This window comes from Carassius gibelio, chromosome A7 (genome assembly GCF_023724105.1).
Source record: "Carassius gibelio isolate Cgi1373 ecotype wild population from Czech Republic chromosome A7, carGib1.2-hapl.c, whole genome shotgun sequence".
Lineage (NCBI taxonomy): Eukaryota > Metazoa > Chordata > Actinopteri > Cypriniformes > Cyprinidae > Carassius > Carassius gibelio.
The window spans coordinates 33,615,569-33,639,713 of record NC_068377.1 but is presented as its reverse complement, the minus strand read 5'-3'; the positions used below and the strand labels follow the sequence as shown (position 1 = coordinate 33,639,713).

Sequence of the window (24,145 nt, the reverse complement as noted above, 5' to 3'; positions counted from 1 at the left end):
CTTGAAGTTTTTTCCTCATCACCTCAGCATGCATAGATGACATTGTTCCCACCATTTCCACATTTGTCTTGCACTGAACACTACTCAACTTAAAACCATACCTTCACTAGTTTAAAGTTTAGTTAAAGGGATTTTTTTGAGTGATCGGAACTCTTTGCATAATGCTTTGAATTACGTTAAACATTCATTCGGTGCTTTATTGCACCAGTTGCAAAGAAAATACAGTAAAACGTATTTAGCTGATTCAAGAGATGTAGATCTGGACCAACCTGGGCTGACAAAAAAATGTGATAGAATTTATATAAATGTGTAGTTAAACCTGTAACCTTGTAGTCACTTGATCCTTTAACCACTAGATGACAGCATCACATAGAACAAGAACTTACTGCACCAAAACAATCTAAACATAATTTGTCCAGAACTTATTATTCTTCCTCGAGACTTATCTTCAAATGGCCAAAGAACGAACTCCCTGGGCAACAAATCTATTTTGGGACAATGCGTGTCTTTCTCCAGGGGGCGCCGGGTGGCTCCCGTTCATAGCTCAGTGGCAGCTTTCAGTTTCACTTTTGGCTTCACAAATGAAAATGCATCCCGTCAATCTTCATAAACCTATATAGCTGGTTATCTCAAACAACGGTGAACGGTGCATCCTTAACAGCGCTGAGAAAAGTAACAAGTGTCACGTGACAGCGCTGCACGCGTGAGAGTTTCACAGCGATCTAGACATTAAATTTACAACTTAAAGAATTGCACTGAAAAAAATTTATATGGATTAAATAGTCAATTCATAGTTGAATCAGCACATTTGGTTTTTAGACCTAGCCTACCTGACCAATTAAGGGCATATTCCGGGCCAGTAATATTTGCTCATGAATCATGCTAATCGCTTTTCTGATCACTTGTTGAGTTCTGTCGCTCATCTGAAGTCTGGCTCATGTAACTAGAATAGGAAGTTAGTGAAAGCACTGCTGTGAACACATGGGATGTTTTCTCTTTGGTTTAAAGGAAATGGATTAAACCCTGAGCCCAGGTATGAATACTCCTGATACAAGTGATTTATTCAAATGAATGTCTATATATTCAAATAAATGAACACGAAATGTTTCAGCGTTGAATCATCTACCTGTCCCACAAGTAAATGTGCATGCCGTGCTTTTAATACATTTTTGTGATATTTGCAATGCGTCTTGCCATTTTTCTTTACCTTGTTTTGTTAAGACGCCTCTCTAATTGTAAATGCTGCGACAAATACTGTCATAAATAATTAATCATAATGCATGTGCTTCAAGTTAACTGATTCATAACTGCTGCATTTTTCACATTTTTAGTTGTCACTTTGCAGACAGTGATAGGTCCTTCTTTGTCACTTTGCAGACAGTGTTAGATCCTTCTTAGTGGAAGGGAATGTTGTTTCATTGTTTGTGTTGTGGGAGGAACAGTGTGTTATTTTGTGTTCAGTAGGAAAAGATAATAGTGATGATATGTTCCTTTGTGAGCTAAAAACTAAATTCTTTTGCTTGGAATTATCTTATACATTACCTTCTTTTAACAGAGCATTAGAACAGGTTTCACATGAAAAATAATTGGTCAGAATGTGTGGGAACCAGACACATCCTGTACTATATTTGAAAACGCACACCGGTTGATCCTTTTGGCCTGAATTCAGAAGAAATTCTTTCACTTTATATTATCATTAGTGTCTTAACATAGCAACCATGCATGGAGGAAACTGAACAAACTCAGGTATGCAGATGGATTGTAAATATCATATGGCATTGCTCTGACAGCTGCATTTGTCTTGAGACTCACTCACAGCTGGGACAGAGCCTGACTGTATGTAAGACTGTAAGTAAATGAAGTGATAATATTGGACCGAACAGACAGAGGAAGTGTGTTTGAAGCATTATAAGAGCCGCTTGGATGCCATTTGGACCGCATCACATTAACGGTTAGCTCAAACCCAACTTTTACGACCAGCTTATTTGCTTAAAAGTTAATGATTAAATGCAGTTTGAGTAAGTGGTTGTATCTCATGCCTAATTTTCTTGATGTTGGTGTGTCTGTTGTGCTCCAACAACAGATCTTCTTTTATTGGTTGCCATTTGAAAGGTTTTCAATGTTATGTAACATTTAGGATTTTTGAACACTGATTTCTTAGAATTAGCATTTGTACAGAGAGATTTGTTTATGATGTTATGTTATTGCTAACTGCAAAGTGAAAGTGTTTATGAAATGTGATGCAATTTCGGGTATTTTTTTCTGAAAATTGATTGGAAAATATTGCCGTTATTATGACATTTACTTATAGTTCCTCAAGTAATTGTAAAAGTTTTATGTTAGTTCCTCCAAGTGTCGTCTCAAATAATTAATTGTGCAAGTATTGAATCTTCTTGTTCATCTTAATCAAACTATTTAGTGTGATAAGTAATTTCGACACTGATCAAGAATTATCTGTGGTTCCTCAAAAACCACTATTGTGGTTAAATATTGATTTTTATACGTATAGGTAATATTTACCCTGCAATTTCCTCAAAATGGTTAGTTGGCTGTAATCCACTATATTAGACTGTATTTGGAGATGCATCACAGACAACTTTAGTTTTTGAGTAAGATTTGTAGTCCCGCATAGTGCAATTAAGGCAGATTTTGAGAATATTTCAAATTTGTCATGTAAGCATGATATCCTGAAACTTTAAACCACAGGTTCATGTTCACGGTATTTAAATCCATAAAAGGATTATGCAGCTATTGCATTTTAAAAATATGTTATATATATCTCTTTACTACATGTATGGCATTACTCCATAAGTAGGAACTTTAATAATAAGTGCAGATTAAAGGATTAGTTTTCAACATGTTATACTTTCTAGTTCCCAAGTGTTTGTGCATTTGAAATATTCTGGTATGGTATTATTATAATTTTTTTCTCTTCCTGGACTACAAGAATTGCTACTGTAAGTGGTTATAGGGTGTTGTGTGTGCTCGCTTACAAACCCAAGTCAAGAAAGCCCCTCCCAACTTCTTTCTGTCAACATTTGACAGGCAACATTTGTGACGCGGGTGACTTTGAAGCATAATAGCAGATCAGTCACTCATCATTTGCATCATTCAGTTTAATACTTCCTTGGGGCAGGTTTGTTTAAATGCCTAACCGTATGAGCAATAATAATAGTGACGCTTGCCTTAGTAAACACGTGGGTCTCTTCTCCATTTTCACTGATGTGTGAACAAAACCCTTGATGTGTACCTGTAAAGTCAAATTATGCTTCCACACAATGACAGAGGCTTGAATTACAGCCACAACATGTTAGACTTACAATATTTATGTATATTACTGTATATATGTGAGTGTGTGTATGTGTTTAAGTAATACAATGTTCTGCATTTTAGATCACCAAACACTAATATAAGGTACAATTTATAAAAACAAATAAATCTTTATTGGGTTTTATGAAATGGTAATACTCTATAACACAGATGTCATATCTTGCATAGCAGCTGTTTTAGGCAATTTTCTGTCAGCAACATAAAAAAACTCAGACATTTTGTTTTTGTTATTTATTTAAAATTTGGGTCGATTAAATACTTTTGGAAAGTTAGATATATAATAACCTGTCTAAAAATACTTTATATTGATTATGCATGCAGCTTTAATGAAATCCTGTATGTTTGTATGAATTGAAAGACCACATGAAATGTTTGTACTTAAAAAAAAAAAAAAAATTATTGGTCAACCACAGGAGCATTTTAAAGAAACTAGTAAAAGAAAAGTTGTTCAGACGGGGATTAAAACTCATAAGCAATGGTAAAGAGTTACAGGATCTAAGACTAACACAATTAAACTAATTTAAAATCAATTTGTATGAAAGTGTAGAAAATGTTTGGTTTAAATGGTTGAATAAGTTACATAAATGAACATACACATTGACACGTGTCAGTTTAAACAAGGTTTATTGACATGACAGTCTGCTGATATTAACAGTGTTTAAGGTCATCTGACGCAACCATTTTTCCTCAGGTGAAAGCAAGCATCTTTTTCATATTCAGTTGACTTAACCTGTTAATACTAGCAAGCCAGTGCATGTAAACCTGTTAGTTTTTTACTTGGCAGGTGCTTTTATTCAAAGGGGAATCCATTTGGGGAATACAACAAGTGATGTACGATAAGATGTAAGTAATACACTTGGTTGAAAACAGTGCGTTCAAGTGATTTTGTCTAGTGTAGGTTTTTAAGCAGTGGGGTTACCCGAGCCTGCTTGAATGCAGTGGGAAATTCCATGTGAGAAGAGAGTTGTTGATGATGTGTGTGAAGTGCAGGGGAAATAGCTTGTATAGGAGATGTGAGGGGATCGGGACTAGAGGACAGGTGCTAGCGTAGTTTGCTCAACTCTTCATCTTCTGTAAGAGGAGAGAAGATGGTCAGCTCAGCTGTGCGAGTGTTCGATGTGAGTTCCTGGGTGAGTGGAGCCGAGAACTGACTTCTGATGGGTGTGGTTTTGTTTGTGAAGTAATTAGCAAAATTGTCAGCAATTGAAACCTTGGGGTTCATCTAAATGAAACTAGCAGATGGGTTGGTGGTGCGGAGGAAGGAAATGATTCTAGACATGCAAGAATTTGACCAAGATGTTATCTGTGATGCACATGCGTGTAAAGAAAGATGAGGTCGAGTTGGTTGCCTGATTTATGGGTGCCTGTGGTCAGCTGCAAGTGGCTTCTCAAGGTGAAATAGTATTTTTTGGGGGGGGGGGGGGGGGGTGATACTTCCATGCCAGTGAAACGACTCCACTTGAATACACAGCTTAAGCCACTTGAATGAATACAGCTGCTACACCTTAATAGTAATTAGACCAGCAAAGCTAGCACGCAATTGGCTTGAGATCAAAACTATGCAGTATGGTTTGCCACTAAAGTGCAAATTAAATGGTATCATAAAAGTAGCTTCTTTAGCTCAGATCACTAGCCTTTCATTCCTACTCCCACTAATACCAGTTCTCTTGTTCATTTATCTGTGATTGATCAATCTCCTCCACTTTTACTGCCATTGTAAGACTAGGAACACGTGCTATGAAAATAGTTTTTTGTGTTGACTTTAAGCTGGATTTGCAAATGCAGATGCCCACTTTAATCATGCCATTGCAACAATCTTGTGTTTAATGTACGTTCTCGTATTGTCCTTGCAGGTCTTGGTCACAAGCCAGCTCTAGTGTGTGAGAGAGAGGCCTTTACGACCAACTAGTGAAATTCACACAATCCAACACCCTTCTCATGGAGGACAAAAAGTCTGTGGTGGACAGTTTGCGCCAAAGAGCCAAACACTTTCGTTACTCGCGGGTTGGCAGCGACAAAAGCCCCGACAAGCCAGAGGTGAGCGAAGAGCGTTTGTTGGACCAGCGGATGAGCACATCTGTCATGGACGTCCTGCAGAGGAGTCGGATGTCCTCCCTAAAAAGCCCCACCCACCAACAGCCAGCTGATCTCGGAACATCCCCTGGCTGCAACAGTAGCCCAGACTCCCCCTTCAGCTTTACTCTGCGAAACAAAGAGGGCAGCCCCAGCCTCTCCGATTCACTAGACTCGACCGGCTGGCTGTCGCAGGAGTCAGTCACTGATGCCCCATGTGAATACAACTTCTCCAAGTCCACAGATGAGATGGATCAGGTGCTGCGTTTGAGGGACACGCAGCTTCCTTCATCAGAGAGCTTGGCTGAGGTAAAACGTGCCAGGGATCAAGATCTTTCGGTTGGGTTAATCATCAAGGGAGGGAGGAAGTTTTCTGCAACTCTCGCTTTTTATGGGCACCATCTAGCAAGATTGTGTTACACGAACCAGTTTGCATTTGATGCTTTAGGTGAACTTAGTACTTCCTTATGTTCATTTCATTTTTATTAACTGCATGTTTCATAAAGGTCACTAAGAAAACTAAAGTTTTTTGTGGAATGGATTGCAGTTGCATGCTTTTCAGGTAGCTTTCACTGCATTGGCATGCTATTAGTATTCTAATTTAAATGGCACATATTTTAGGTTAGACAAGGGAAATTTTTTCACCTTGTTCTGTTTTGCCTACTCGCCTGCAAAGCGCCACAATATTGTGTAATGCACTTCCTCTGAACATGAGAGATTGATCACTGCAGGAACGTGCCATGTAATTTCAAAGCCCAAGAATGTGGTATCACTCATTTAGAGCGGACTGGTGGTTCTCCATTTGTTTAATATGCAAATGACCAGCCGGGAAGTGTCATGCTACCTGTTTGTATGGCACCAAAAATAAACACACAAGCGGAGATCTCTCGTGGTCAGGTGGAGGTAGATGCTTTGTTAGTTATGCAATTCTGTTGCATTGGTCATCTTTCACATAGTAGAGGTATCATAGTGTTTTTGATGCTGGGTAGCATGCGAGAATATTTGCTTTTACAGGTGAGTCAGCTACTCATTTTTCAAGGTGATTCAGTTTGCAATATTTTAAACACTGAATCACCTGATGTTGAAAAATTTTTCAGTAAGCAAGGAAAACCCTAAACTTTGCTTTGTTTTTAAAAGAACATGATCTTTGAAATGATTTTAGAGTAAGCTCATTTACAGGTGTATTATACCTAAGTAACTAATGTTTCCTAGCAGTGGAAACTTTAATTCCACAAGTTCTTTGTTAATATGGCTTAGCATTCATTCTCTCTCTGGGGTTAAGGAATTTTTAATAAAGATATTAAGAAAGATGATCTTCAGTGTTATTCTAGAAATATGTGACATTGAATCAGGAGTCGCCAAGACAAAATAAAACAGTTTTTGAATACTAGAGACCGACTTTGGATAAATGAGGAAATCTCTTTACACCATTGTTTGTGTTTGGGAAACAGAAGCCGCATTTCAACCGAAATGATTCAGATATGTTCTCCATACATGACAACGAGCACAATAATGTAAGTATTAACATGTTTGCTTTGTGCATGTTTGTGTTATTTTGTTGTGTTGCATGCAGCGGATGTTTTACTTTAAATTGCCCCAATGGTGTTCTTTTCCAAAGCTTACATAGAAGGCTCAAGGTTTGCTTACTGAACATGGGAAAGTTAAATAAAACAGCATTTTACCATGATAGTTCATGGTGCTCCCTAATACTAGTACTTTTTATTTGGCAAGTTAACAAATACTTACAACACAAAACAATAGCAGTGCATTTGAGGTTGCAAATTAATAGTTGCTGTTGCATGTTGTTGTTCTGTGTAAAGGAAATGCTGCTGTACTGTTTTATGAAAGCCATGCTATCAGCATGCATCAAAAATGTAATATGAAACTAATAATGCAGTTTGGTATGCAATCAGTGTACGCTACTTTGCAAATGTTCTTTTTTTTTTCAGAAGTAGATACTTTAACAAGGATAAATTAAATTGATCAAAGGTGGCAGAAGCATTGATCCCGCATATTCCATCGCATTTTTTAAGAAAACCTACCACAAAATCAAGGATTTTTGCCCGCAACAATCACAAAAATAATCTGCGTTTTTCTGGAGGGACTGAAAAAGAAAGTGCATGTGTTATGATGTAACCGGCCAACACTTCTAGATTTTTTCACTACTTTTAGGTTTTTATGAGTTCACAACTGACAATTTTTTTAAAAAAAAAAGTTTTAATTATAGCATGTCACACTGCTGTCACTGCTCGACATGTCAAGTCAACTACCCAGTTATAATGTCCAAATGACCCGTATAAAAGCTTCTGTTATTGTTCTCTGATTTGTTTTATTTTGTAAATCAGATTCTGGACATGAAGACAGAATCAGCTGGAGTGAATGAGCATCAGAGGCAAGCTCAGAGAACGTATCTGCTCACTATATGCCTGAAGGAGGGCCGTGGACTGGTCATTCGAGACCGCTGTGGTAAGTGTCAAATATCTGCGAATAAACACAATACACCCTGAAACACTACACACATCCTCCATTTTTAATAACAATCAGTGGTTTTTGTATTAGTGCTTATTTGTTAAAGGTGTACCCATCGCTGGGAGTTAACGCAGCCCGGTAAAATGTGATCCACTGCATGATTATAGTGTGTTTTTGCCAATATCAAAATACTTCCTTCCTGAGTTTACTGTGTGGAGACAAATGTAAATAAGCTTTCAAAACATTGCTCCGTTTGTTTGAGCGACCTAACATGTCCACTAGCGAATTATCCAGTAGCAGGGGTTTAGGGCAGGACTATTAATTATAACCCATTTAGCAGGGAATTGACTAATTTTTTCTAATGAACAGAGGGTGGAAGCACTTTGTTCTAATCTTTATTTTTGCAATTTTGTTCAGTACCAGTAGTGGCATAGAGATTAAATAGCACACTTCACCTTTATTTATATTAATTCATTCATTGATTTCTTTATTTAACCAGTTTAAGAACTTATTGAGATTAAAATCTCTTTTGCAAGAGTGACCTGGCCAAGAAAGCAGAAAGAAATAACATAGTATCTACAAGTTTACATCATAACACAAAACACAAATCAAAGATCACAACAGCAATTCACCAAAAACACACAGCTTGTTAAAAGTTGCTTAAATCCATTTAATGATGGAAACACGGTTTAGGATGCTTTGCAGTTTATTCTAAGCCAAAGTAGTCGTTTGAACGAAGATTGTAGCATATCTCTGATTTAGAAAAACTCAGAGACGAATAAGATGGAGTTATATTTATATTTTATATCAAATATGAATAAAAAATTAGAATATGAAACTATGAATGCTAGCAAACATTTCAACTGGCTTTGATCATGTGTTACTAGCCTTTAAATAAATTTTATCACTCTTTAAATGGGTCATATGACATTGCTCAAAATAACATTATTTGGTGTATTTGGTGTAATGCAATGTGTTTATGTGGTTTACAGTAAAAAACAAAACAAAACAAAAAACATTATTTTCTACATGCTGTACATTACTGTTTTTCCTCTATGCCCTGCCTTCTGAAACGCGTCGATTTTTACAAAACTCATTGGGCTGAAAATCGAGATGTACAATGATTGGCCAGTTATCCAGTGCATTGTGATTGGCTGAATACCTCAAGTGTGTGACGGAAATGTTACAAACCTTAACATACTGTGATGCAGTCTCCCAGCATGACGAGACAAAACCAATAAAACCCATTACAAACAAGGCAATTGTTGCATCCAGTGAGGACATAATTACTGATTTTAATTACTTATATTGTAATTTTACACGTTGCGTTTTATTGTATTGTATTATTATTGTTTTATTGTATTGTATTATTGTGTTGTATTGTATTGTTGTATTGTATTGCACAACATAAACATAAAACCATGTCTGCATTTGTGATCGGAGCAATGACACACAACAAGCTCTACTCTTCACTGCTCAAAACTCATGTTTGAATCATCAGTGGCAAATTCTTTAAATATGAAGACGTACTTACAGGCTGTGAATCAGAAGCGCCAGACTGTCCTTGAAAAGTTGGAATTGCCCCACTTTATAGAAACAGCCTTTGTGCACAGACGGCATTGTAGGCTACTCTTCCAGGATCGGGAAACAGTCCTCTGTAAAATGCGCTGTACACATCTGAATATTTGGGTTGAACTGTTCTGGAACAGTTTTGTAAATACAACTTAACCACTGATTTCTAGTTGTGTTCTCTTATGGAAGACCAAACAAAGTAGTTTCGCATTCACAACGAAACACAGCGGCATCACAACATGGGGGCGGCGCCAACAATACTACAGCGAGAATCAAAGTTACGCCTTCTTTCTTTGCGTGAACATTTGGGTGGCATTATGCTAATCTTCCCACACAGTGACATTTGGAGGTGTGTTTAAATGAGGCATTTTAGGAGGGCGTGGACTAAACAAAAGAATATCTCTTTGGGTTTGAGACTTTTTTCAACTTTAGGGATCTTATCTATGCACAAACAGCTTGTAACACTCCAAAGAGAAAGGAAAACTTGCATCATGTGACCCCTTTAATCACTCAGCTTTGCTCTGGTTGACTGCATTAACACCGGAACATGTGCATTACTTTCATACTTTCCTCAACATTCCTCCCAGCACATTCAATCCTGTCTGCAGCCACACCTGCATAGATGCAAGAAACACGTTTAACCTTCAAGCACACTATTGACTTTACCGGCACATGAGGCACTCGTCTAAGACATGGAAAAACACAGACAGGTGGAGACTAGGATATGCATTGGCATACTTCCTCTTCCCCAGTTTATTTACTGCTTTTTATTGTGTCTGTATTGCGTCATTGCTACGTGGCTCATTAAACAGTCTTTTTTCCTGTTTATAAGTCTGTGTATTTTGCTGTAACTTCGTGACGTTTTCTCAAGAAGGTGACACCAATCTTAATTGTTTTTCCTTTAGAAAAAGAATGTTGGAAACATTATCATTCTGTTACTGACATTTTTCCTCTTTGTTTATTGGGTATTTTCAAAGGTGTGTCTATTATATATTAGAGCAGCTTGAGACATTACAGTCAGCATATGCATATTATATTCAGTGTTTGCACACATGCCTTTATTGTAGATGATATTTGCACATATCATATTGCAGCGTGAGTTCACAAGTCAACGTGAATTGCTGATTGCAACTCATTTTACTTTTGTAATGGATATCAATAAACAGGATATTCAAATATATACTACAGTACAAAGGTTTGTTTTGCCATCAGTGTTTTTGAAATAAGTCTGTTGTGCTCAACATGGTAGAATTTATTTGATCAAAAATACAATGAAAACAATAATATGGTGTATTATTATTATTACAGTTTAAAACTACTTGTAATAATTTTTCTTCCTGTGATCCAAAGCTAAATTTCCTATAGCCATTACTCCACTCACTGTAATAAATAAAATTTGATTTCAGATGTAATACACATTTATAACAGGTACTGATAAATTAAGCAAGTATTTAGAGTTGCTTTTGAATTTTGTTGCTTTTAAAGTAATAGTTCACCAAATAAAGGGAAAATTCTGTCATCATTCAAACCTGTATGAGTTTCTTTCGTCTGTTGAACACACAAAAAAACGTATTTTGAAGATTGAAACTCATACAGGTTTTACAACAACTTTAAAGGAGTAAGTTGATATGATTCATTAGGGTCTTAATGAAAAGTCTGTAACATAGTTTGGTTAAAATTTCTCAGTGGTAGTGTAAAACTCTTTTCAGAGCAAGCTGATTTGTAGTATTTTCCTTTAAATGTTAATTAGCTCTGCTGACCCCGCCCCTCTATTCCACCACTCTTTAGGGACAATTTACTTTATCTTTTACTTTAGGTGAAGCCGGATTGCGAATCATTTGTGTGAATGTAGTCACATTTAGGTAGATCGAGGTGCAGTCCCTTCAAAACCAAATGTAATCCACTGCGTCTTCAGCGTCTCAGATGCCGGGAGTAAATGACGACTGCTGTGTTCATTATTACATCCAATAACAAAACACCTCAATCGCTTAGGAGTCATTCTTGTCTACAGCAGGGAAACAATGGCGGACTGATGACGGCTCACTCAGGGCGGGTCTAAGTTGAGACATCAGTCCAGTCTGTGCTGAAACGCTACTGTCAATCAAACTATTGTAGGAGGGGCCTGTCTGTGTGACGTCTCAAAGACATATGATTAAATGAGATTTCAAAATAAAAACACTGGGTGGATTTTTATCATCATAGGGTGGTTGAGTACACACACTGCCAACACACACTTCAGTTCAAACAACTTGTAAAAGTGCATGTAGCATCCGATGACCGAATCTTCATTTTTTTGGGTGTGCTATCCCTTTAAGTGTGGTGGCTGAAGGGGCAAACCAGGCAGTAACTGAAGACAGGACTTGTCCAGACTTACTACATGCTGCCCTCTACTGCTGCAACAGGGTTATTTTCCAAGCTGTAGATAGCAAGGTCAGGTTTTTTAGTATCACCTTTACAACATTGTTAAAGGCCCATTTTTATAGCAGTGGACTCTAACAGAAGTAGTAGCATGTTGCAGCTTTTCTTTCTCTTTCACAATGATAGTCTTCTCCGGAAACTGGCTGGTTTTGTCTCATGCACTGATGTTGCACTCAAGTATCAACCACATCCTTGACAGAGGCAAACCCACACACATGGCTAAACTAACTGATCAAAGGGAAAAGGATAGGGACTGCACTTGTTTGCAAGTTTTTATAGTTCACTGAAAGGTTATGAAAGATGTTATCTTGAAGGAATACCATGTTTATTTGACAGTGACAAATGAATATATCGGAAATGACAAATGTTTCAAAATCTTGTTTAGATACAAATTTTCCAAGTTTGCTATCTTTGGTTTATACGCTTTTGACATGTTTTTGATTAGTAACTTAAGTGTCGATGGTCATACATTTCATGTGATCTAACATTCAAGTAAAATGTTTTATCATATTTTGTTTGCACATTGAGTGTAGGAGTCTTAATCATTATTTTTATGCATGTTTTCAAACGTGAAGACAGATTTTTATATGATTTTTGAGTTATTATTTAGTATACATTTTGATATTTCCTTGGGGTTATTCCTTTTGACATTTCAAGCTGAACTAACTTATTGTGCCACAAAAGGTCAAAATGTATTCTCCTCGTGTAGGTCTATGGGGATCCTTTCTGTGATGTCATTTCCTGTTTTATAGTTTTGTTATGTAACAAAATGGCCTGCTAGTTTGGTGCACGTTTGTTAAAATATTAATAATATTTTAAAGCAAAGGGTTCTTTCTTTAAGAACCATTGTTCATTTTTTATAAAAAAATCTAAAATATGACTTGCTTATGCTCACCAAAGCTGCATTTATTTGATACCGTAAAACAGTTATATTGTGGAATATTATTACAATTTAAAATAACTGTTTTCTATTTGAATATATTTTAAAATATGATTTTTGCTGAATTTTCAGTCTTCAGTGTCACATGACCCTTCAGAAATCATTCTAGTATGCTGATTTGCTGATTTGCTGATCAAGAAACATTTTTTATTACTATCAATGCTGGAAACTGTTTTCCATGTTTTCCAAGCAAATTCGCAGATGGTCAGTAAAAAAACTGCTTTCTCCATAGGCACAAGTGATCCGTATGTGAAATTCAAGCTGGATGGGAAGACCTTGTACAAAAGCAAAGTGGTGTATAAGAATCTTAACCCTGTCTGGAATGAGTCCTTCACCTTCCCGATCCGTAACCTGGACCAGAGACTTTTCATCAAGGTACAAGTTTACTTTGCTGTGGCATACATGCATTAGCTTTCACATCACGCCGAGATACCTGCAGGTAGATGAAACACTCCCATTCATTGATTGTTCAGGTTTATGATCGAGATCTGACAACGGATGACTTCATGGGGTCCTGCGGTGTTGAGCTGAACAAACTGGAACTTGAAATGTAGGTCAATTTGAAATGTTTGTAATAAAGGTCAAACCAGAAGTGTTGTTTCTGATGCTTTCATTCTGTCTGTTCAGGAACAGCGAGATGGTGCTTGCATTAGACGACCCCAACAGCCTGGAGGACGACATGGGTGTCATAGTCATCGATATCTGCTTATCTGTGAGGGACAGTAAATACAAAAAACACGTAAGCAACTTTATGAGTTTAAAGAGTTGGTTAGTCCAAACTAACTAACTCAACTAACTAAATGTTTGTTGCTTATGTATTCACATTATTTATTTCTATTGCGAAGAAATGGGCCCAAAGGACAAAAAGGAGCCTCATGGTGAGATGGATTAGATTTAAACTGTCTAATTCATGAATTTATCCTGTAACAATATATTCGAAGCAAATGATCCATAAAACAATGATCCTGCTGTTTCATCTGGGGCCAGTCTGTATGTTGATCTGCATGCAAATAACACAATGACATTCAAAACTAACCTAATTCACAATCAATATAACAGTGGTTCTCAACTTTTTTTTTGCACATCAAATGTTGACCAAAAAGTTTTTGTATTTTGATGGTTTCCTGCACTTGGCAGCCAATAGTTCACCACAGAAAGCACACTGTGGTTGGCACAAACCATGTTTGTTTTCATTGCAAGCAACTTTTAATTATTATTATTAGTCTGGGTCATGGCTTCTTGCGTAATGTTTTTCATGTTTTTTGTGAATGATACCATGACTCACAAACTGTCCGTGCTGGCATCAGCCTAAAATGACTTGCTTTTACCAAGTGACTATAGAGTATAATTGGATTCATGACCTTTGACATCATCAAAAAAGTTAAAGGGTTAGTTCATCCAAAAATGGAAAAGAAACCATAAATTACTCACCCTGAAGTCATCCTAGGTTTAAATGACTTTATTCTTTCAGACAAATTCAGTTGGAGTAATTTTAAAAATTGTCTTTGATCTTTCAAGTCGTTTGATGGAACTCAAGGGGTGCTGAACTGTATCGGTCCATGAGAAGTTTAATAAAAAGCGCTCCACACGGCTCCGGGGGTTGAACAATGGCCTTCTTTAGTGAATCGTTGCATTTTTTTAAACATGTATCCATATTCAAAACATAATAATCACTTTAATCTAGCTTGAGCTCACAGTTGTAAAGAAGCAGTTCCGGGGGAATGACTTTGGGGAGGTCAGCTTTGTATATGCGAAACTCAGAAGTGATGCACATAGAAACTCAGCGGAGAGATCAAAGCAAAACGGCGGTCACTAATTAGAAGCACAAAACGAGGATTTGTAAATAAGAATGTCGGAGGATTTCAATATAAGCCAAGAGGAGACTTGTTTTCCTTTGCTAAAGTAAGGAAACTTGGCTTCCTTTGCTCTTGTTAACAAACATTGGTTTTCATGAGACTCACCGGTGCATGCACAGCGCTGACCTCATACATCATTCCCCCAGAACTGCTTCTGTTTTACAACAGTGAGCGCAAGCTAGATTAAAGTGATTATTATGTTTTGAATAAGGATATTTTTCTTTGAAAAAACTTATCGATTCACTACAGAAGACCTTTGTTCATCCTCCGGAGCTGAGTGAGACACTTTTTATTAACCTTCTCATTGACCAATGCAGTGCATCAAACAGCTTGAATGATGAAAGACAATTTTTTAAATAACTCTGATTAACTCTTATGAAAGAAAAAAGTCATATGCAACTAGGATGACTTCAAGGTGAGTCATTTCTGGGCTAATATTTTGGGTGAACTAACCCTTTAACTTATTTAGCTGGGTAACTATGCTTGAATATATCATGCATTTTATTATTTGCACTTACTATTTTTCTTTCCCTGCTGTCTGAACAGAACTGCAACCCACTAAAGATAGTTGAGTACCACTGTAATATAATCCAGAAACTTAACATAAGAGTTCTCGATATCACATTGCAGTATTCTTATTGATCCTCAGGGAAGTTCAACAGAACATAACAAACGTCTCACGGAGTCTATGAAGAAGAGTCAACTCTGGACCGGCGTATTTACCATCACTCTGGTGGAGGGGCAGGGCTTACCACTGGAAGGACAGGGGGACGTGTTTGTTCGCTTTAAACTCGGAGATCAGAAATATAAAAGCAAGGTTTTTACTGAAGCATCAAGTTGACCTGTTTATCTCTTCACTGATGTAGTTATAAAGTCCTTAACTTAATTTAAACATTAGAATTTCGAGATTAAAAAGGAGCAGAAATGCAGCTTTTCTGCAGCAAATGCTGTAAGTTTGTCTTCATCTTCACAGAGTCAAGGGAAGAAGGTCAACACACAGTGGAGAGAAAGATTTGACTTCTTCCAGTTCCCTGATGCGTCCAGCCTTCTAGAGGTCGAAGTGATGGGAAAAGAGGGCCGGAGAAATGAGGAGTGTTACGGACAGTGAGTTTATGAGCTTTTTGAATGACTTCGAGAATGTCTAACATAAGTTTTATTTACAGAAGTTGTCGTAATATAAATTACTTCTGAAAATGAATCTTATTTCACAGTTTACAGTAAGGTGCTGGAAGTGAAAGCAACGGCAAATGAATAAGTGTTAAAAATAAAGTATCACTAGAAGACTTTATACTGTACCTTGTGGCAGGAGACTAGTTTTATAGAATCCCTGTAAAACTTTCCGAAGTTATACAGTATCAAATATTTCAACTCCTGCCATGAACAAATAAAACCAGTAAAGACACATTGCAAGGATACTAGGATATTTATTAGTTTGACTCAGCAAAGATTCATTAAATTGATCAAAAGTGACAATAAAGACTTTATAAAGTTGCAAACAAATATATTTTAAATAAATCGTCAAAGTATCCAGAAATTTTTTTTTTACGCAGAAATGTTAAGCAGCACAATTGTTTTCAGCAATGCTAATAATATTTACAAAAAAAAACTTATGGGTCATATATATATATATATATATGTATGTGTGTGTGTGTGTGTGTGTGTGTGTGTGTGTGTGTGATATATAAATATTAAATATATATATATATATATATGTGTGTGTGTGTGTGTGAATGTTTTTTTGTTTTTTCAGCAAGGATGCATTATTTATAAACTGAAAATAGATTTATGTTTATGGCATGTTTATTAGACAAATGCTGTTCTTTTAAACTTTATCAAAAACTTCTGGAGAAAAAAACAAAGGTTTCATCTGTTTTCAGCATTGACAATAATCAGTTTCTTTTTAAGTCTTTTTAAGGTATATTTGTAGCAATAACCAAAAATACATTGTATGTGTCAAAATTATAGATTTTTTATTTTATGCCAAAAACCATTAGGATATTAAGTGAATATCATGTTCCATGAAGATATTTTGTAAATTTCCTACTGTAAATATATTAAAACTTAATTTTTTATTTTATTCCAGATTTTCAAATAGTTGTATCTCGGCCAAATATTGTCCGATCCTAATTAAACCATGCATCAATGGAAAGATTATTTATTCAGCTTTCAGATGTTGTATACATCTAAATCTCAAAACATTTAATCTTATGACTGGTTTTGTGGTCCAGGGTCACATATTACTTTGTTGTGAGCATAAGAGACTTCTTTCAAAAACATTTCCATCTCTAGACATTTTTAAAAGTAGGTCCACAGCAAAACTTCATGAATTTCACAGATCAAATATTTACAAATTATATTTTTAGTAATTAATATGAGGTTTATCAGAAACACAAATACTGTATTTTCCGTACTATAAGTTGCACTTTTTCCATAGTTTGGCTAGTCCTGCAACTTATAATCAGGTGCGACTTATTTATCAAAATTAATTTGACATGAACCAGGAGAAATGAACCAAGAGAAAACATTACCGTCTACAGCCGCGAGAGGGCGCTCTATGCTGCTCAGTTCTCCTGTAGCCTACACTGAAAACACAGAGCGCCCTCTCGTGGCTGGAGACGGTAATGTTTTCTGTTGGTTCTTGGTTCTAAATAAATGCGACTTATAGTTCGGTGCGACTTATATATGTTTTTTTCCTCATCGTGGCGTATTTTTGGACTGATGCGACTTATACTCAGGTGCGACTTATAGTCCGAAAAATATGGTACATGTTTGCTTGTAAATGTTCAGATTGTGTAAACCTGTGTACATTGTAATTATGTTTTATTTGAAATGATAGTAAACAATACCATGCCCCAAATGCTGTCAATAGAGCTTAACTGAATCAAACCTGGAATATCTAACTCAAAAAGACTTTCTCAGGGAAAGAATGTCCTGTTTGTAAAGATGTCTTGCTGGTTTTGTGTTCAAGGCCTTGTGTGTCTTTGTGCACATTACAGGTGTGAGATCGACTTGTTTGGGTTGCCATCTAATAAATCCACACTGTTTACACCTGAGCTGGTCCCGGGCCGAGGCAGGGTGGTGTTCCTGGTCACTCCCACTCCCTGCACTGGAGCTTCCATCACGGATCTCATCGCCCCTCCGCTGGAAGAGCCTCATGAGAGAGACAATATGCTGGTTAAATATGTATGTTAAACTGATGACTCCACCACAGTGCTTCCTCATGCATGCTACAGAGTGCAAACTGCACACTATGGAATAAAAAAGAAAAGAATGTGTATAAAACAGTATTAAGTAATAACTAAATGAAGTCTTGATCTCTCCTTTTTTTATCTCGGCAGAGTTTCAGGAACTCGTTGAAGGACTTGAGAGATATTGGTTTTCTTCAGGTTAAAGTGATCAAGGCCACGGACCTCTTGGCGGCTGATCTAAACGGTATTAGATGTTATTTGTTGATTACACAATAAACTTTTTAGCCGTGAGCATGGGAGTGAGCATCAACAACCACATTAACTGGATCTTCTGTATATTTTTAGGAAAGAGTGACCCATTTTGTGTCCTGGAATTGGGAAACAACAGGCTGCAGACACACACCATTTACAAAACCCTCAATCCTGAGTGGAATAAAGTCTTTACATTGTCAGTATCACCATAACTTTATTAATGTAGGCTACTGTTCAAAACTTTAGGGTCAGTAAGATTAATATACTTTTTTTTTTTTTTTTAACCAATACCAAAAAAGCGCTAAGTTGTTGGTCACAGTAAAAACATTTATAATTTATAAAATAAACTGGTTTATTTTAAATTCTTAAAATGAATGGTTTAATGTAAAATTTAATTTAAATAATTTAAAATGTAATGGTTTATAAAATGAAATAAATGTATTTATTTATTTTTATTTTTATTTAAATAAACACTGTTCTTTTGAACTATATATGCATCAAGGAATCTTGAAAAAAAATGTATCGTCATATCCAGAATTTTTTTTGGGTCTACTATGATGATGATAATATTTCTTAAGCATCAAATCAGCATATCTGAATGATTTCTGAAGGATAACGTGACACAGAAGATTGAAAATTCAGCTTCATCATCAAATGAATAAAGTACATTTTAAAATGTATTAAAATAGAAAACCAATTTGTTTTAAAATGTAATATTTTTCAAAAATATTACTGTTCTTACTGTAAAAAAATGGAGCCTTGGTGAGCATAAGAGACTTTCAAATTTTTTTTTTTTAAAAATCATACAAACCCCAAACTTTTGAACAGTGATCAATGTGGACTGTGTATTTATTTGAAATGAATAGCGAGATGTATTTAATTTGTCTTGATGAGCAGCCCAGTAAAAGACATTCATGAGGTTCTGGAAGTGACCGTGTTTGATGAAGATGGAGACAAAGCCCCAGATTTCTTGGGGAAGGTGGCCCTTCCTTTACTCTCAGTAAGTGCGGAAAATTGACATCCTAATTGAATTGGAATTGATATATTAATATGTTTGCATTTTGTTTAATATTTTATATTTCAACAGATACGTAACGGTCAGCAGGTTGCTTGTCCTCTAAAGAAAGAGAATTTGGGAGGACTGTCTAAAGGAGCCATAGTACTGGAGCTGGAAGTCATTTACAATTCTGTGAGTCTTGTCTGATGACAACTAAGAGATTATGTTTTTATTCAATACTTTAATATTATCAGCCAAGCAGAATATGACAATAGCCAAGTCACATTTCATTATATAGCAAGTTATACAATAAACAGCTTCACATTCACATACATATATAAATATCAAATAGAAAAAATTGTGTTCATGTTGATATGAAACAAATTTAATTTCAGCAATAAAGCAGCACTACAGAAGAAAATAGTGTATACATTATTTTGTATACTGCATTTTCAGCACCTGATATACTGTACATTATTTGTAAAATATTTCATATGCTGAGATACTAGATGTTTAATAGTTTGTTTGTTCAATGCCTCGCCCAGATCAAAGCAAGCATCAAGACCTTCACGCCGAGAGAACAGAAGTTTATGGAGGAGGATGCCAAGTTTTCTAAGAAGGTATGACGTTGAGTTGGGAAACATCCACACAGAAAAAAAATTGTTAGAAAAAGTAGGAGCTACTAACTATCTATCAAACTACCTACCAAAAGGTTCTTGCCAGGAATGTGGTTCGCGTGAGGAACATTTATCGTGCCGTGTGTCACGTTCACCAGTTCATCAAGAGCTGTTTCCAGTGGGAAAGTGTCCAGAGGAGCGTCATAGCGTTTCTGGTGAGACCCATTTTTCATTCATTCATTCATTCAGTAAGTCAATGAATGATTGTTTAATTTAATTTGGAAAGCTATACAGATGCTGGGTTACTTTTATAGCAGCTTACCTTACAAATAAGACTCATGGTGCTAGATGGTGTCCAACGGCAATAACTCAATACTGTGGCTTTATTATATTCAAACAATCTGGTATTTGCACAGTGTTCGTAAAACGTGGGCCTGTTTCAGAGAATACTATGTTCAGTACAAAATGTACCGTTTTTTTTTTTTTGAGTATAAGTCGCATCAGTCCAAAAATACGTCATGCTGAGGAAAAAAACATATATAAGTCGCACTGGACTATAAATCGCATTTATTTAGAACCAAGAACCAAGAGAAAACATTACCGTCTCCAGCCACGAGAGGGCGCGCTATGTCTTCAGTGTAGACTACAGGAGCACTGAGCAGCATAGAGCTCCCTCTCGTGGCTGTAGACGGTAATGTTTTCTATTGGTTCATGTCTCTTAGTTCATTTCTCTCGGTTCATGTCAAATTAATTTTGATAAATAAGTCGCACCTGACTATAAGTCGCAGGAAATAGCCAAACTGTGAAAAAAGTGTGACTTATAGTCCGGAAAATACGGCAAATACTTTTAAGTACCCTTTTTTAATCTAGTGAAACTTTTTATAGTTAGTCATGTAACTTTACTCACATCTGCATTCTTGAGCTGTTAAGAGAATCATTGGGATAATGCAACTGCATGACACATATGTCACCCTTCATTAGTCTCAGTCTCCACGAAGCCTAAATCCTGCACGTGTTTTCCTTCAGGTCTTTGTTGTTACAGTGTGGTACTGGGATTTCTACATGCTGCCCCTGTTCATGATCCTTTTCTTCGTATGGAACTATCTCCAGATCGCCTCTGAGAGAGCCACCAGAGACCTAGTGGGTGAATTTTGGATAAACTGCACATTTTAGTAAAACTTGTGTTGCCTTTGATTGCTGAATATGAACCCAAGCAAGGATTCTAGTTTCAGTGATTTGATACTGACTAAATGAGACATACTGACATAAATTAGCAAAGACTGCATATTTATGATATGTGTTGTTATCTCAAGATATAATTTAATGACCTTAATTTTTTAATGTTATGTTAACTTTCATTTTAAGATGATGTTTAAAAATAAAGCCTTTCCTTTGCAGGACACCGTGGAGTTAAATGAAGAGGAAGATGAAGATGAAAAGGTTTAATTCTTTCCTATTCAGAACATCACTCGCATTCATTTATTCCAGTAAATAAGCATCTCATGTTCCTGGTCTTTTGAAATGTTTCTTCTTGTAGGAATCTGAAAGGAAAGGTCTGATGGAGAAAATTCACATGGTTCAGGAGATTGTCATTATGGTCCAGAACCTTCTGGAGGAGATTGCATCCTTTGGTGAAAGAATAAAGAAGTATGTGTTGTTTTCAAATGAATGCATGCACATTCCCACTGATGCACAGGATTTGAACGGATAAACTTTATGGAAAGATGACAATGACTCACTGTAAAACTGCAGCATCTTTTTTTTTCTTTTTCTTTCTCCGTAGTACATTCAACTGGTCAGTGCCGTTCTTGTCTAATCTGGCCTTCGTGGTTCTCATCATGGCTACGGTGATCACTTACTTTATTCCAGTACGCTACATTGTTTTATTATGGGGTAAGACAACAGCTCTGTTACTCTCTAACAATGGAATATGTTTTTCTTTTTTCAAATCAGAAAAATGTTGAACTCGAAGCAAATTCTAGACCAATACTGAAGTTCCTTGACATTATGTTCATTTTTTTAGGAATACATAAGTTCACAAAGAAACTGCGCAATCCATATGCCATTGAAAACAATGAGGTGATGGATTTCCTCTCCAGAGTGCCTTCAGATGTCCAAATGGTAATTACCACAGAGTTTAATTTAATTTAATTTTTGTAGTGTCAGGTAAAGTTTCCGGAATGGTCTATAAACTTTTCAGCTTTTTTTTTATATATAAAATCCTGTAATGTAATATTTTTTTCTGTATGAATGAGTCTATTGGATAAATTTATATACAATTAAATTTAAATTTAGTTTTTTGTCTGTTTAATTTGCTCAGTTATACCAATATAATTTGAAGTTCAGCATACAAGTTTTTTGTCAATTTTAAAATGAGATTGCACACATGAAAAAAATAATTGAAGTTCTTTTATTCTACATACTAATATTTGACACAATAATGAAAACTTCTCTTACTTACCTCAGACTTTGCAATGCAGTGGTTTAAGAAGTTGAATAAGGTGAAAATTCGGTGCACCTAAAAACATTTGATGTGTCTGAAATTGGATGACTAAATGCTCTGTCTTTTCTCAGTTTGCTCATTTGTCTGCAAGCCTTTCATGTCTTGAATTCTTCTTGTTTGTTCAGGCACAGTACACTGAACTGAGCACCTGTAGTTCTCACAGTCCTAACAAGAGAAGAAGAGCGTCTCCATAGACACTACACAATGAAAAGGCTGGTTTCCTCAGAACATTCTGTGAAGAGCCTTTGAAGGTGCCAGGACTCGACGGCCAGGGAATGATTTCAACATGTACTTAAGAAGGTGAATTGCAGTTGATCTGCTTATTTTATTTGAGCGAACAGAAATCATTCCCATCAGATGGTCCGGTCTTACTGCTGGGTCGTGCTGAAGCACTGTGCTTAATAACACAGAGACATATAACTTTCCGTACAGCTGCAGATCTGTTGCATTGAGGGATGAAGAAATGTATGGTTCCAGTATATATCTACAGATGCAATGGCTAAACGACACATCATGTACAGTATGAGTGCAATACAGTGTAATGGCTTGCTATTTTATACTTGATGCAGTTCTTTATTTTGTCTTGTCAGACTAGTAAAAATATGTTTTTGTAAAGTCTTATTCTATACAAGCCACTTGAACTTAACTACACTATGTAATACACTATGTAAAAAACATAATGTAACATAAATATTGTGGTTTACTTTTATTTTGTACATAGATTGTTTTAATCTGTCATTTACGTATTAATTATTGCATCTGGGAAAAAATCACAATGCATAAAACTGAATATATTTTAAAGTGCATTTGACAAACTCTAGGTGTAAAAAAAAAAATACATTCTCCTGTAAAGTTTGCCTTTATGTGCAATATAAGGTTCTGGTCATGGCTTTGTTGCTTAAGAGTGGTAATTGTAGATTAAAAAATAAATAAATAGCAAATACACTTCCGATTCATTTTTTACAGATTTATTTAGTACACAAGTTTCACAATTTGAGTTGAATTACTAAAATAAATGAACTTTTACATGACATTCTAATTTATTGAGATGCACCTGTATAAAGAAGAATGTAGAGGAAGCAATGTAACCCTTTAGATTCCTCACACAATGGTTGTTTGAGAATATTCAGCCACATAGTGGCAGTGTTTTCCTTTAATGGGATCCCATCATGCAATTCAGTCTTTGCACTACTGATATATCCGGCTATTCAAGAAAAACATAAAGGCAAATGAAAATCATAGAGTGCTGAAAGGGTGAAATATATCTGCAGGCCAAAAGACTGAAATGCTGGAACTTCTGGTTCCATTGTTCCCAAGTTAATTCAAGTTTTATTCTATGATATAAAATACAGTAATATTAACACAGTCATCCCTACATTACTCATTAGCTTCAAAATATCTTCTTTTGTACTCCACAGAAAAGAGAAACTCTTACAGGTTTAAAACAACATGAGGGTGAGTAAATGATGACAGATTTTTCATTTTTAGATGAATAGACAGCATTGAGTCTCAGCATTATGTTGTCTATCGCACTGCAGTTTGAATCCTGAATGTAGCTCATACACTTCTATTGAAAATACACTGAATACTAGTACACCCATTCACATTTTCAGTGAAAATCGGTCTCTCAACACCATGTAATTGGCCCATCTTAGAACTATTTTGGGTTTGAAACACTCCCATTCTGTTTGGATAATTACAGGGCATCTGTGTAAGAGCTGAAGAGCTAAGAACGACAGTCTAAAACAGTCATTCCTCACTACAGATATGTGTAGTGATGTACAAATAAACTGGACACAATAGACTGGTCAGAAACCCTTATTTTCACCCTTTCGGAAATCTGGAAATCCTTTTAGAAAACCACCCTTTATAAGATCCTGTGAGCATTTAACCATTAGCAGATGAAGAAAACCTCATATCTGGCCTCAAA

General features: G+C 36.0%; 1 protein-coding gene across 2 annotated transcripts; it reads left to right on the top strand.

Moving 5' to 3' along the window:
* Window positions 1–842: 842 nt before the first annotated feature.
* On the top strand, window positions 843–23,160 carry LOC128017324 (multiple C2 and transmembrane domain-containing protein 2-like). Of its 2 annotated transcripts, XM_052602665.1 has the most exons (23): window positions 843–1,033; window positions 5,184–5,712; window positions 6,855–6,917; window positions 7,749–7,869; window positions 13,035–13,177; window positions 13,276–13,352; window positions 13,430–13,541; window positions 13,648–13,680; window positions 15,308–15,475; window positions 15,632–15,762; window positions 17,655–17,841; window positions 17,997–18,090; window positions 18,192–18,294; window positions 18,996–19,098; window positions 19,186–19,287; window positions 19,641–19,715; window positions 19,808–19,927; window positions 20,739–20,852; window positions 21,111–21,152; window positions 21,250–21,359; window positions 21,496–21,605; window positions 21,736–21,833; window positions 22,341–23,160. In XM_052602665.1, the coding sequence occupies exons 2-23, from the start codon at window positions 5,269–5,271 to the stop codon at window positions 22,407–22,409; spliced, it is 2,619 nt and encodes an 872-aa protein (XP_052458625.1). In that variant the 5' UTR covers window positions 843–1,033; window positions 5,184–5,268; the 3' UTR covers window positions 22,410–23,160. The 2 variants fall into 2 exon arrangements, with proteins under 2 accessions (XP_052458625.1, XP_052458626.1); XM_052602666.1 differs by lacking the exon at window positions 13,648–13,680.
* The last annotated feature ends 985 nt before the right edge of the window (window positions 23,161–24,145 follow it).